At 42.5% G+C, this 14,666-nt stretch overlaps 1 protein-coding gene across 2 annotated transcripts in view; it reads right to left on the bottom strand.

The window, feature by feature from the left end:
* The window catches only part of wrn (WRN RecQ like helicase), a 30,921-nt gene that overhangs the window by 6,336 nt on the left and 9,919 nt on the right, over positions 1-14,666 (bottom strand). Inside the window, exons 18-34 of one of the 2 annotated variants that reach the window (XM_062554865.1) lie at positions 14,341-14,528; positions 14,032-14,206; positions 13,145-13,326; positions 12,691-12,792; positions 12,262-12,354; positions 11,679-11,829; positions 10,465-10,635; positions 10,058-10,152; positions 9,263-9,326; positions 9,066-9,130; positions 8,497-8,575; positions 6,884-6,996; positions 6,427-6,541; positions 5,068-5,202; positions 4,016-4,178; positions 3,214-3,374; positions 129-314 (exon numbers count right to left, since the gene is read on the bottom strand). In XM_062554865.1, coding sequence (XP_062410849.1) covers positions 129-314; positions 3,214-3,374; positions 4,016-4,178; positions 5,068-5,202; positions 6,427-6,541; positions 6,884-6,996; positions 8,497-8,575; positions 9,066-9,130; positions 9,263-9,326; positions 10,058-10,152; positions 10,465-10,635; positions 11,679-11,829; positions 12,262-12,354; positions 12,691-12,792; positions 13,145-13,326; positions 14,032-14,206; positions 14,341-14,528 — 2,238 coding nt within the window. Of the gene's footprint in view, positions 1-128; positions 315-3,213; positions 3,375-4,015; positions 4,179-5,067; positions 5,203-6,426; positions 6,542-6,883; positions 6,997-8,496; positions 8,576-9,065; positions 9,155-9,262; positions 9,327-10,057; positions 10,153-10,464; positions 10,636-11,678; positions 11,830-12,261; positions 12,355-12,690; positions 12,793-13,144; positions 13,327-14,031; positions 14,207-14,340; positions 14,529-14,666 lie in introns of both variants that reach the window. The other variant, XM_062554864.1, reaches the window with a different exon arrangement.

The following is a 14,666-nucleotide window of genomic DNA, read 5'->3' on the forward strand; positions in this document are numbered from 1 at the left end:
ATATGCATGGACACACTAAGGATGTTTACCAGTGATGCTGTATAAGGAGGCTAAGGGCAGTATCAGTGACTCACAAAGTTCTCGTCAGTGCCCTTGCTGTGAGTGGCTACTCTGAGGGCTTACTGTACCTCTGGCATGGGCATCTCGCTGAAGAGGTCATCTTCACTGCCGTCCATCTCGTCCAGGGCTGGCATTGGCGGGACGGTGGAGGCCTGGGCAGGAGGCCTGAAGGGAGGAGGCTGGAGCGATGGTTTGGGGGCCGGTGGGGGTGCAGTTCTTGAAGGTTGAGGCTTGGAGGCTTGTATGGGCTTGTCCTGCAGGGAATCATCATCATCATCATACTCATCATCATCATTAGAAAAAATAAGTTTCAATGAAGGAGGAAAGAGATACAACCACATTTTGTTATCCCCATCTCTCAGTCTGTTTCTCTCGGTCTATCTGTCTCTCTCACTTTCTTTCACTGTTGCATCGTATAAGTGTTAGATTTACGGCCTTTACGATCACAATGGAATGCCGACAGATGGAATGTGGTTCCGGAGAGGAAACTATGGATTTGTTTAGCTGGCGCACGGATCAGCATTGGGTGTAGGGGCTTGGGAGAGGCATAAGGGCCGTAGATAGTGAGTCTGCATTTCACAGCATAATCCAAACTCATCTCGGAATTCCAGGGGGACACCAGCGGAGCGGACTGGAATGGCATTGGAATGCAGTGCTGAATCAAATGGGGAGCACATGAAAATCCATCTGTGGGTCCTTCTCTGAGGTGTGGGAGCCTCAGAGATGGAGAGAAAGTTTGTTTAATTAAAAACGGGCCTACCACACAATCTGCCAACACAACAAACACTCTCTGCCTTCTCATCCCTTCCTCAGACTCAGAACAGTGAACTGCTTAGTAAAGACTATTCCCATTTAACTTCCACACTTTGGAGTCAAACAACAAAACTTGTGGGCGGAAAAACAACAACAACAACAACAACAACAACAACAACAACAACAACATGCTGAGCTGTATTCAAATGCTGTTGGCAGACCAGATCAATGGCGTCGCAGACTAGATCAATATCAATCCACACCTACTGCTGACGCTTCCAGCCTATTCTATCCCATCATGCCAAGAAGGGGAGAAAGGGTTCTAAAGATTCCTCCTCAGACAGAGGGAACATCCCGAGACAATCCCAGAGGAAAGGGGAGGGGTGGTGAAGGGAGGGGTGGAAGGGATGGGCAATGCCTTGACTCTACATCTGTGGCTGAGATGCGCTAAGAAAATAGGTCTGCAGTAATCAGTCTGAGAGGAGGCGCCAGATGTCGTGCCGGCCTTTAAAACCTCCCCTCTCTTAATGTAGGTTTTATGAGGTGACGACTGATCACGCCATTGGACGTTATGGATCGTCTTCTGCATGGAGAGACCAGAATTATGCATGCCAAACAGGAGGGGGAAAAAATCCCAGGGATATCCCATTCCACGATTGGATTAATCCTCCCTTATAAGAAATTGACCTGTGAATATATTATGACATCATTGGGACAGGAAAAGACACGAGCGTGCCCCTTTGAAGTCTCTCCACTTACACAGTGTCATATACATTGGTGAATTATTCTAATTACATTGCAGCATGTTCCTCTTCCTTGCAATGATCTTAGTGAATCATAATCAGAAGATGGGAGTCTTGTTTTTAATTTTAACACATGATACTGTCAAAAATGTGGGTGGACACCCATACTTGACAAAACAATGCTTTACTATCTCTGAAAAAAAGCTTATATCTGGACAATCTAAATGTTGTTTGCATCACACCTACAGTATAATATGCTTTCAAATGTATGACTGTATGATGGTTTTAAGACTGTTGTGCTTCTAGAATATTCAGTACAAAAAAATGGTACTTTCCAAAGAGCAGATGGTAGTATGTACACAGACCAAAAGAACAAGACAATGCTGAATAAAAGCCAAGGTCACTAATCTCAATCAGAAAACCTATTAAATATTTAGGCTTACAGGATGCTGGCTCCCTCTGCTGGTCATGAATGATCATTCTTGTCCATGACAATTACATCTCCACAAATTCCTTTTCCTGCGGTTTACTTGGAAGGACGCAAATCTACTGGGCTGCAATTGCCTGCTGCATTTGAGCATAAGTGGTACATGGACCGGATGAGCAGCACAAATGAGCAGAATTTCCAGGAACTCAATTTGGCAAACATTTTAGGAAGTAACTTAAGTGCAGTCACTCTGGGCATTCTTCTCCCTTTGGAAAGACAGATTAAAACTAAAGAACTGTCTAAAGAGACAGAGCCATCAAATGTGTTTGTGGAAAACTGAGTATGTGGTAAAGTATTGGCTTGGTTATCTAGTTAGTTATGCTAGTTATAGAGCTAGCTAGTTATGAAATGCTCCAATGAACCAATCTCGCATGTTTTTATGATTTAGACTCACTTCGATAAGTGCACATGATGCAATGTACAACTTAATTGTAACGTCATTAAATGTCAGGGACACAGGGATAAACTCAACACTTTTGTTAAGTGCCCTTAAATGTAGCCTGTTAACAGCAACCACATTGCACAGTTTCAAAGCCAAACAACCATTTGACCATTTTAAAAGATCACAGCCAAACAGCAAAACGTAAACGGGGGACAAATAGCAACAACCTCATTTTACAGGCATCTTGTTCAATGGCCGCTGTCTGATTATAAAGACGTGTAGGATGTTGCTACCCTCTACTGGTCAAAATTGACTATTGCTACCATTTACATCTTGTCTAATTCAAATATATTGGTTAAAATAGTGAACAGACTGTACCAGCCTTGGTTAGAAACTCAGTGTCCATGTGACTCCATGGGAATGGCATATGCAAAGACCCAGGCCAAAACACACAAATGTTACGACTATCTTTTAAGAGTGTTACCTAGAGATGCATGAATATAGACCCTTTCAACTGCATAAAAAACCCCATTTCTTATGGCACAGTAGTTTGATTCTGTAAATGAGTATGACTCATTTAAATGTCAATGCTTCTGCTCTGGTTTTGAATTTTTTCAACCCTCTAGGAACAGATTGAAAGGGTCTATTCAGGAGGTAAATCAGGTCCCTTTCCACAGGTGTATTAATCAAACACCATGCAGTCTGTATTCATAATCCAGGTGCTTGATTGTATACACCTGTGGAAAGGGGCCTGATGAATCCCATGAATGAAATCCAGTGAAGCCCACCTCTGGCTCAATCCAAGCAGGCTCATTCCTGGAGGCCAAGCTGCTGCTGGCCACTCCATGTGGGAGTCCGTCCCTCTGCAGCAGAGTCACAGTGAGGCGCACCAGGAATGTGCTGATCTCTTCAGGCACTCGGGCTCGGATGGCCTTCACATCACTCAGGTCTGAAAAGAACACAAAGCTCAAATGTGTCAAATGTGGAATTCAAATGAACGTTTCACCAAAACTGCATCACAGGGCAATTCAGCTTACAGCACGAGCTGCATGCATTCTGACTGTGATCTCAAACTGCCAAACATAATGTAAACACAGCATAGATGGTCAATATCCCTATTAGTCTGTTCTCCTTTGTCTTATTTTGCTGCACTAATGTATGTCTTGATTGCAAGCAGCTGTGAGTGGTACTTGATGCCCAAGACAAATGTACTTCCTGAGGACAATAAAGCTAAGGACCACACCAGGTTCACACCAGGAAGGTGAACTATAAAGATAATGATAACTATAACTATAACGATAAAAGCGTCCACACTGACCCAACGATAAGGGAAGTCTCTCCTCGTATTGATGAATGTTATGGATACATTTTGATGGATTCTGATTGGCTGTCAGCTTTTTATCGATCTTAAAAAAGTGATCCCCAATGATATCATGACATTAGCGTCATAGTTTATTCATGGACATCTCCATTCATAATTAGCTAGAACTAAGCTCTTTTGTCATTATCGTTACAGTTATCGCTCTTGCTGCGAACGGCCCTTTAATCTCATCTGTTGAGCAGGGTAGAGCAGAGAGATTGCGCAGCTACCGGAGTTGACGGGAGGGGAGGTGATGATGCGCGTGATGGTGCTGCGGACGTGGGACGTGAGGCCGGCTCGGTCCAAGTCCAGCGGCTGGTTGGAGCTCAGGGCCTGGAGGAGGTGGCACTCCACGGCCGAGAGGGGCAGGCTGCGTAGGTCACACACCTGCCTCTGGACACGTCACACCACCCAACACACACACACACACACACACACACACACACACATACTATAAGTTTCACAGGGAAACCCAAGAGAGCTTAAAAAAGGTACACTATGCAAGATTTTAATATAACCTTAATATAACCTTTACAAAGCCAATGTGATGGTAAACAAATCATTCACCTAGCATTGCTATAAAGTATAGAAGAAGCAACTCGTTACGGAGAAAACCAACAAATCTCCCGACAAATCTCTCGAGAATCGTGAAACATTACCTTGTCAGTAATACAGCTCTTTGCCTGCTGTTAATCCTTTACCTCCACAACAAAAACATTTTTATTGTGTACAGGAGAGATAAGTCACGAGAAGTTTGCTATTCATAACAGCAGATTAAAATATAAACATATTGCGACTCTAGAGGGAGTTCTACAGCCATCAAAAATACCTAAACATGCAAAGAGTACCTGTATAAGCTAGACAGCTAGAAAGCTGGAACAGCTTGCATTGCATTGTTTTGTTGCATACATTTTGTATGATGATGATGATGAAGTGGTGATGAAAGCTAGGCAGACCACAGCACATGGTTGTCTAATGGCTGGGAAATGTATTTTTATTTGTATGTGTGTGTGTGTGTAAGACATACATACAGTAGATAAACTTGACATTCACATAGCAATACATCTGTGTTACTGATGTGACAGGAGAATTTCATTAGGCTAATTGATTAGTAATTGACCCTTTGCATGCCTTTTTGAAACGCACAGGTGACCAGGAACTTCATCTGTCCTTACCTTTGTGCTTCTCCTCACCCAACCCTTCCATCGTCAGTCCACTAGCATGTTAACGCTAATTAACAGGCCTACAGTACAAAAACAAACATGAAAGTCCTCTCTCTTACCAGCGATTTGCCCTCCAGTTGAAAGAGCCTGTAGGTGGTGAGCACACTGTCTGGCATAATGACGGGTGCAGCACTACCCGCTGGAGGGCAAGTCTGGGCAGGAGCAGAAGATGGTGCTGTTGATGGGATGCTCATCTAGGAGGAGACAGATCACTGAATGAGTTTTGACTGACAGCATTCCCACACCTTACCCGAATTTAAGGATATTTCTACAGGCGGAGCAGCTACAGACAACAAGTGGCAGACAAAGTGTGATGTCACTCATACCAGACTGGCTACCAGAGCCAATGTCACATCATTGCATATTTTCTACAACGATGCATAATTCCACAAAATGCTTTGTCCACTCAAGTTCTCAGTGCATCAAGTTATTCAATAGGCTAAACGTATAGCCTTGACTCAAAACAGCTGTTAGGCTGATTTTGATCTGTCTCATAATATAGTATTCAGTATTCATTATTGAATGCTTAGCTGGAATGATGTTTTCCCCCATCATCCCAGAGCGGTAGATAAAACAGAGTGGCGACACTCCCATAGACCTCATAGGAAAAAATGGCAGCGCTTTTTCCAGACTATTTCCTCGTTATGGGACTTTTGGAACTGTTTACAGCCAATCTCTTGGTCAGTAGTTAATGAGTTAACTGATTACACCTTCCAGCATCTAGAAGTACATCCCACCCTCCTGCAATTCAGCCATTCAGCGCAAGTTTTTTGGAACTTTTGATCGCGTGGCGGCAACATCAAACTCTCTCTCTCTATGGCTCTGTATCATCCCTATCATGTTAAAGCAGGCCTACATGCGGGCAGGTGATAAGGCGGAAGGTTTTCTACAGGAAAAGCTTGTTTGAACAGGCACTCTCTCAGACCTGGTAATTATAGTTTTAAAAACTCCATTACTACTCCAGGATTTCCTTGACCGTGGGAAAGCTGTGCGTCAAGTGTGTAATAGCTAAACCACCTTGGCAAGCTTGCAGTGACTAGTGGGCGAGCAGGCCATAAAACAGGCACATGTGCTAGTTATGTGTGTCTGTGATAAGCACGGAAGTGAGTAAGCAGAACACTATGTTCAGATCAAGTGGCACACCGTTGCAAAAGAACTATGACCTGGCAAGATGTAAAGATGAGATCTACACAAAGACATGGACTTGCGATATCATCACCAACATGAAAAAAAAAAAAAAAAAAAAATTAACTGAGAGAGGGAAAAAGACCTAGCAGGCTATTTTCCAGTGGTGCAAATAACAACAATAAAACCGACGTGTGAAATAATAATGTTTTCAGGTAAACAGGTAAAACAGGTCTATCTCGTCATTCCTGGTACTTTCTGTGATTAGGACGGTGAGGTGCCGGCTGGCGTACCTGGAGGCTGTGAGTCTTGCAGAACTGCACAATGGTGTGCAGCAGAGGCTGCAGCATGATGGACTTAGCCTCGCTCACCCCGTCCACTTGCTTCAGGCTAGCCACTGTACACGGCCTACACGCAGCAGGTCGAAGGGAAAAAGAAGATGTATTGCTTTAGAGACAGCTATGTAATGAAATGCTAGCATACTGTATGTGAAGAAGACAGGAGCTGCGGTGATGTTTGCCGACACTTTGCTCTAGGTTTCCAGAGGGATTTACCTAATTGTTTGCAGTACATAATGACTACTTCTGCCACTATCAACAATCACACACTATTTGAATAACTAATTGATGGATGAATCACACTGTAATAACATTGGGAGACTGCACAGACTTTAAAAGTTATGTCAATCTGATGTACAGTATATGCTAAGCAACATGTATACACGGCAGGGTTTTCTGGTGCATATCGTACCTGGTCTTTGCCATGTCCAAGAGGATCTTGTTGGTAGCTAGTATGGCAGGTGGGATATCCCTCAGACTCGCCAGCTTCTGTCGCTCATATACCAGCTTACCATACAGCTCAGTCTGAGGGGCAAAAAGAGGTAAGCATTACTGAGCTGACGAGTGTATTGGTGTCATTTTCCAGTTTCATAAGACTTGAAGATAACTGTGATTAGCGGTGGTTTTCTACCACATTTATGACTTGCTGTATGTCTTCTTCTCATGCTGCTAAGATGTCCAAACACTAATATGACTCACTATGTTACTAACTGAATGCATGTAACATGTCAATATTGATGATTTCACATAATCCTAAAATTATCTTTGAAATCAGATAAATACTGAATATTCCCCACAGGCCTCTAGGTGCCACCTGAATCCATGTGCTTGGGTAGTATCCAGCAAAGTGAACAAACAGGTTTCTGAACAATTGAGCTTACTGGCCTTCACTCAGACAAAATCCCTCCAAATATGCTCCCACTAGCAATCCACTGCATCACTACAGTAACTAGTCTGCCTTAATTTAAACATGCGGTCTACTATTCAGGTTTGAGAAAGCTACACTACTCACAAAAAGTTAGGGATATCTAGCTTTTGGGTGAAATGTATGGAAACTGTAACAAGTTCAAGCTACAGTGGTATTATGCCATGAATGTAGGGTATTCAAGTAGAAGCGTGCAACAGTGATCTCCTTATCTCAAACAATGTTTTGAAACAAAGGCTGACAAATTTCACCCGAAAGCCAAACATATAGAGATATATTTGCTCAAATATATAAAGATAATTGAGCTCAAATGCCAATCAAAGGACACCTCTCCTGAAGCATGCCTGTGAATTGTGAATTAAGTGAAATGACACTTAAGTGAAATGAAGAGTGAAATGTAGTCATGATACTCTAGAGTCCAACAGGAAGGCTACACAAAGATGTCTATTAGATAACTATCTTATAAATTCCCTCAATGTTATTCAAAAAAAAAAAAAAAAAAGTTGTCTAATGCAAAAAGACAATGGCGGCAGTCATGTTGGGCGAGAGTGAAATGTCGCTGAGCCAGTTTGAGACAGATATTTAAAATAGCACTGCAGCAACTCCTCTGCTAGGGGCAACGTCTTCATGAGTACACACGTAGGAGTGCAGGAAAACCGATGAACAGTCATACACAATCATATCAAGAAAGATGCATGAGCTAACAGCCAAACATCCTGTGTACTCTTAATAAAGCAGACTTAATAAATATTCCCACCCATCTCCCTTCCTGTGCCAGGAATTGTAAGCCGCACTTGTCCTATTATCAAACCTTCCCATACAGAGATCATACAGGCATTCCATTCTGCTATTTCTCCTGTTCAGACTTACACTGTGGACATGATATGATATTTACTAAATGAATGTGACACTGACGCCCTTTCACTGTGTCCAGTACTTAAGTTTCAAAATGATGCACAAGCAAGCTTCAACAAGAAAGGGTCCGGACGTGATCCGTTCATTTTCGAATTCCTGGGGTGCAACAAGCTCTGATCGAGGTCTGGTTCCCAGGCTATATCCTTTACTGTTTTGCTGTGAAAAACAGGAAGTGATGACGCTACCTGAAGCTCCAGATCTCTGGCAGAAACAGGTGGAGGCTGGGGTTTGGGGGCCACGAGGGCCGCCAGTCTGGGCAGTGTCCTGGATGGAGATAGATCATAATGCCAAGGAGGACAGACTGTTAACTAACAGACCGGAAAATCCAGTGAGCCAAAGACATTAAAACCGATTAGATTAGCTGAAGGTTAAAGGCTACAGGTAAGCAGGTATGCATGGGAGCATGAAATGACAACAACAAAGATTTTCCACTCCTGGTCAAACGGATGCACAGCAATTTAAGTCACAAAGAACAAACACCCATTTGAAAATAGTCTGGAAACTAACATCTCATTGATTGAAATGATCCATCATTTTTTTCTTTCATTGTTAAATGGAAGCCCCTTTGCCATCACTTTGGATCTCACAAGAAAGTGTGTGCATTGGCTTGCATCACTGCATGGACTTGAGTGCACTTTTGCAGTAGAGGGGTTACAGATGTAAAAATCAGTATACCTCAAAGTGTTCAATAATGTATTACTGTAGTGGCATCTCAGACAAAGAATATCCTGCCCTGATTGTGCAGTGTTATTACCTGGAGGCATTGCCCTCTTTATAAACAGACGGACTGGATGGAGTGCTGGAGAATCTATCGGCCCTCTGCAACAGTGAAGAGTGGGTTTCCTGTGAGCATGGACAGAACACTTGTGTGCTATATTATTAAAGTACTGCATTCAGGAGAATGAGTATAAATATGAGCACAAAAATACCATACTCATGTTATGCACATACCTGTGGAGATTCGGATGCAATGGTTGGCCCCTGGCTCCTAATGTTTGTTGTCTCAGTATTTTGTCTACAAAAAGACATAATCTGGTTTTAGACACAGAGTGCGGGCACCCAGCACCTCTCCAAGAAGAAAAAGCTCAGTTCAGATTCACAAGACTGTAAAATTGACTTCAAATGTATATTTTGAAGATGAAAAATGAAAGCCAACTAGAATGGTAAGCTAACACCTCTACATGGCAACTTTGTTTTCTAAGCATCAAATGGGCAACATTTAAAAAAAAAAAAAAATCCTGCAGGATGGAGAGGGAGATACTGCATGTTTCAATCTGATGTGAGTTTAGTCCTTGTGATGTAGGGCAGCCTTCTCTTTTATGTCTCAAAAGTCTAACCCGAGGAAAAAGGAAAACTGACAACACCTATGTATCATGTGTCTCTGACAACAGAAAACAGAATGAAGGAAAGTCATTGTATTCTCAACTGAGAAGCAGCACATATCTAAAGGAACACAACAAAAATAATTGATATCTATGCCCCTTGGCATTCCCACTTAGTCATAAACTGACTAAACGAGAAATTATCCTACATAATCAACAACTTTAACTTGTGTAACATCAAGCATTCCAGACACGCATTAGCAATGTCAGAGACTTCATTCTCCATATTACCATAAAAGTCTGTGTAGCATCAGAATGAGTCTGAAGTTGCTATTTTAAAGCGAAAGAAAGAACTGCATTGTGTTCCTTTAAGGCGGCCTTCAGCGTCTTGGTTGTGGTACTCCCACGCAGGAAGGGGCGTTACCTGGGAGCCGAAGTCCTGACACGCAGGTCCTGGTTGGGCTGAAGCAGGAGAGTCCTCTGGCTGGCAACCTTTGCTTGGCTGTACCACGTTCTGCCCTGGCCGTGAGAACAAGACACGAGCAGGGTCAATTAGGTCGAATCATCAGTTATCTGCCATCAGGCATTGTACTGTAAACACACAGCTAAAAGGTTTCAAGCTCAAGAAAAGCTACAATATGTGAGGGCAAAGCATTAGAATCTGAAGAACCTTACACCCACATGGCATTTCAATTTTCAATTAGTTTGTTAAATTGTACATTGTGATCAAATGTGGACTGACATTACATATAGCCATGAGTGTGAGAACAGAGTGCATAACTTAAAGAAAACAATATCCATGCATTTCCTGCATTGCCTTGAGAGGGTCACCTTGGGGGTGATTTTGCAGAGGGTGGTGAACTTGTTGTAGCCGGAGCACTCTGCCAGGTAGCCCTCGATGACCAGCGAACGGCCCAGCGCTTTCCACCAGGCCTCAGGCACAGTCTTCCCTGCTCCGAACAGAGGAAGCCGCCTGTACTTTTCTGGAACTTTCTGCGCAGTCTGAATCCAGCAACGGACAATAAAAAAAAAGATTCTTGCTAAGAATTCACAAAACACTTTAGGAATTCCCCTAAGGCATTTCTTATTTGGTAAATACGTGTGTGAACCTCCCACGCTAACCGTTTAAACAATGTTCTCAGGCAATCACATGATTAGCCCCTTGTGTTCTGATTGGATGCTCATGAAAAGTTTCCCACTGAACATTAATGATCTCCAGGTAAAAACAATGTTATCTAGTATCAACAGCAAAAGGACAGAACAACTGTGGGATGAAATGAATATGATTTGGGAATCATACACCTCTCTTGTATGCTTACTTCATTCACATTGTGTGCTCATCTCTGATCTTATTGTTCCCCTCTAAAAGAGTGTTATGTGTTCAAATCTGTAGAGAAGTGAATGGTATGTCAAGGTCATGTTTATCTGAAGCTTCTGCCTCCCTCAGTAACTGAGAGCCTGGTGGGGGATGGCACTCTCAGTGTTACCAGGGCGATGGAATAACCACCCGAGGAGCACTCGAGCCTTCAGGAATGAGGAAGCCTCTAAATTCCTGACACAGACTCTCATCACATACAAGGCTATGCTCTCTTATAACCGGTTAACTCAAATACTAGTCCAGTCTGGTTTGGATAGGGATGAGCGAGATATTGTGTCAGAAGATTCTGGAGGATTCTTATGTGAGAGGGTAATGTTTAGAAGGATGAAGAGACTTTAGAATTTCTTTGTCAGGGGATCGGTTAGGGGATCTTAAGTGGATGACTGCCTATTGATCTTCAGTACTGTAACAAAGCTCTCTGTTACACTACCCAAAAACAACTCTGGCTGTTTGATTCATTGTTTAACAAAGTGCTGGATGAAAATGTAAACTATACAACATGCCTCGGAAATATTGCCCAGCAACATTGCTCACACAGTTGCCCTGTGTATCAGAACTCAAAACACCTGCTAAATGAATAACTGTAACCGCTTATGTGTATGATGATGAAGCATAATGTAATAATTGTAACTGTGGAATTGAATTGAGATAGTATGACAGCACTCACAGAGCCTCGGAGAAAGAGGATGGGAACTGTCACCCCAAAACGTTCCCCAAGAGAATCAATGGCACCTAGTAACTGGAAGGCGCCTTCACCAAAGTCCTGCATGCTCTGGTCAGAGTCAGCTTTGCTGGGGCTGAGAATTGCCCTGGTAGAGCTAAAGAAATAACCCAAGAGTCATTTTACAGACAACTACATTAAGAAATCATTCAAACACAACACAAGTTGTGGGACTATTTAAATCTCCGCAAGAAAAGCTCTGGGCTACATAGATAATACATATGACTTAATATCAATATAGGTAAATTCTTACAGTGCTATATTCAACTTTCCCAATAGAACAGTATTCATCTTTCCTTTTAAAAGGTCATTGTAGAAGTAGTGAAAAAGATATAATAGACACAGAATGGCAACTGCAACTCAAAAATGAAAGACATTATATTGCTGGAGGGCAGGTTTCCTCAATTGAATTTGTAACAGCTCTTCAGTACAACAATCACAGTACTGTTTACTTGGCCATATCTGCTTTCTGTCTGACACGGTGACCCATATTTAATCATTCACACCTGCTAGTAACTCATTTACACACCCCAATTTGCAGTTGTCACAGCACTTGTTGGTCCCCAAGATCCCTGATGTCACTTTCCGTAGCTGTTTGTCTTCGAAATGGGACAGAATCAGCCTTCAAGGAGAGAGACGGCATCAGAGTCGGACAGAGTTTACACCAAGAACTGAATCCTTTTGGTTTACTTTTCATCATTGGACAATAAATCAATGACATGATGAAAAGAGAGGCCATGATAGATTTGCTGGAGAGCGTTCCAGGTTATTCTGCATTGGAAAGTGGTTTGTATACAGAGACCTTTGGCTATTACAAAGTGGAACGTTTTTGTATATACAAAACCTTCGCTCAAAACAAACACTCTAACTAACACACAAACAAATATATTTTGCTCTCTATTCAAAGCACATGCTGTAATCAAAGCAGACCTTAATGCAGAGGGTGCAATCAACCTACTTTCTTCTACATCTAGTGGAGTTCAGATACTTCTCCATCTTGGCCATCATCTGCATTTTATAAATCCTCATTTTATCACTGTTGGTCTGGTTTAGCAGAAATCTGTTGAGAGGACAAGAAAACAGATGACTTGAATAACCCCATACAATCTTTTGCGGACAACCTTTGGTTCACCTCTGATGGCCATTAAAAAACCCTATTCAAAGCCGTGTTTTTGGAAATCCATTTTTCAGACGCTTGATTTGAATATGTCAGGACAAAGCATATTTTCATTCACTGCACACTGCAATGATTCCTCTTCACCAACATGCAAATAAGCTTCACCCAGAAATGTGGTAGTTTGAATGACTATTCAGCAGCTTATTACTATGCAATCAAAAAATCCACAAACATCATCTGTAGTAGATACTGACAGGTTATTAATCGGTAACATTTGACTAGGCGTGCACATCACCTGTTCAAACCCATGTCCTGTGGCGCCCACAGCACATGGCACGCAGCTGGGAGGCCATCTCTTCCTGCTCTTCCGATTTCTTGGTAGTAGGACTCCATCTCTTTAGGCGCCCCGTAGTGGATCACTTTGCGGATATCAGCCTTGTTAATGCCCATACCAAAAGCCACTGTGGCAACGATGCACTGGAGAGAGAGGGGAAAAAAAAACCACATGGACTTTATGTGCATGAAGCTGGTGGATATTACGTGCAACGGTACAGTCTCCTGGGTGGCCTTGTGGTGGAAAAGATGCAAACGATGATGCAAGATGCAAATTGCGATGCAAAAGAGAACACTGATAACGTCTGTCTATGATGCCAAAATCATGCAATGTTCTTCCCCCCCCCCCCAATGGAGAATCAATGTGAAAATGAAGTAAATTATGCTAAAAAGGACAATGGCTTGAGGTGTTCTTCACTCAGATTGTTGCATAAACATAACATCATAAAACATCATATCATGTTTCTCTAAATATTGATGTACACATAAATAGTAAATTTATGTATTTTAAATATACACAGGAGGTGTTGAGTTCCTTGTAAGGGATTTCCCACAGTGGTCAAACAAGCTACACCTTAAAACTAAACAACATGACATTGGACACTAGTACAGCATCAAAGCAGCAAACACGAAATCACAAACAAAGCAGCCTTTGCGCAACAAGTAGGCTTTGCTAGCTAGCGTTTATGACCTGTTGATGCAGACTCTATATTTATCGGTAAGAGTAAAATAAATAATATAAAGAAGAGTAAAAACAAAATAAAAAAATCAAAAAGTACATTCAATACAGGTGAGTGGTGAATGAAATGTCACATTTTTGGTTCCTGTAACTTGACCCGAGAGACTCACCTGGATCTCGTCCCTCATGAAGCGGTGCTGTGTTTCCCTTCTCTGTTTGATCTGGAGCCCGGCATGGTAGACTCCACAGCGGATCTCTAGCTTCGTGAGCTCGCCTGCCACCCGCTCTGCCAACTTTTTAGCGGCGCAATATACGATGGCAGGGCCCTCAAACTCATAACCACCCCTTAAAACATACACACGGTAACACACATACACACACACATACACGCTTCTTAAATACTTTAGAAATCCAGGACAACAGTCACCTACACATGCATGGTTGTGACAACATGGCTAGAATGAAATACTGCCACCAACCCTTTCTTCTTGTTAAGGAGAGGCTTGAAGTCCTGGAGGATGTTGCTGGACTTGCGGTTGACGTCCAGATAAAGGTTTGGTCGATCAAAGGTGGTGCAGGTGACGATGGGGTCCTTCAGGTGGAGACTCTTGACGATGTCCTCACGTATGGAAGGGCTGGCCGTGGCAGTGAGAGCCACTATAGGAACCTGAATGAAAAGTATCCTAAACTGACTTCCAATATCTAGCTGAACCCAAAGTTTGACGCATCTATACTGCATGTGTGTGTGTTTGTGTATGCATATGGAAATGTGTGCATGTACTGTGTGTGTGTGTGTGTCTGTGTG

The sequence above is a fragment of the Sardina pilchardus genome, chromosome 14 (genome assembly GCF_963854185.1).
Source record: "Sardina pilchardus chromosome 14, fSarPil1.1, whole genome shotgun sequence".
In the NCBI taxonomy this organism is placed as follows: Eukaryota; Metazoa; Chordata; class Actinopteri; order Clupeiformes; family Clupeidae; genus Sardina; species Sardina pilchardus.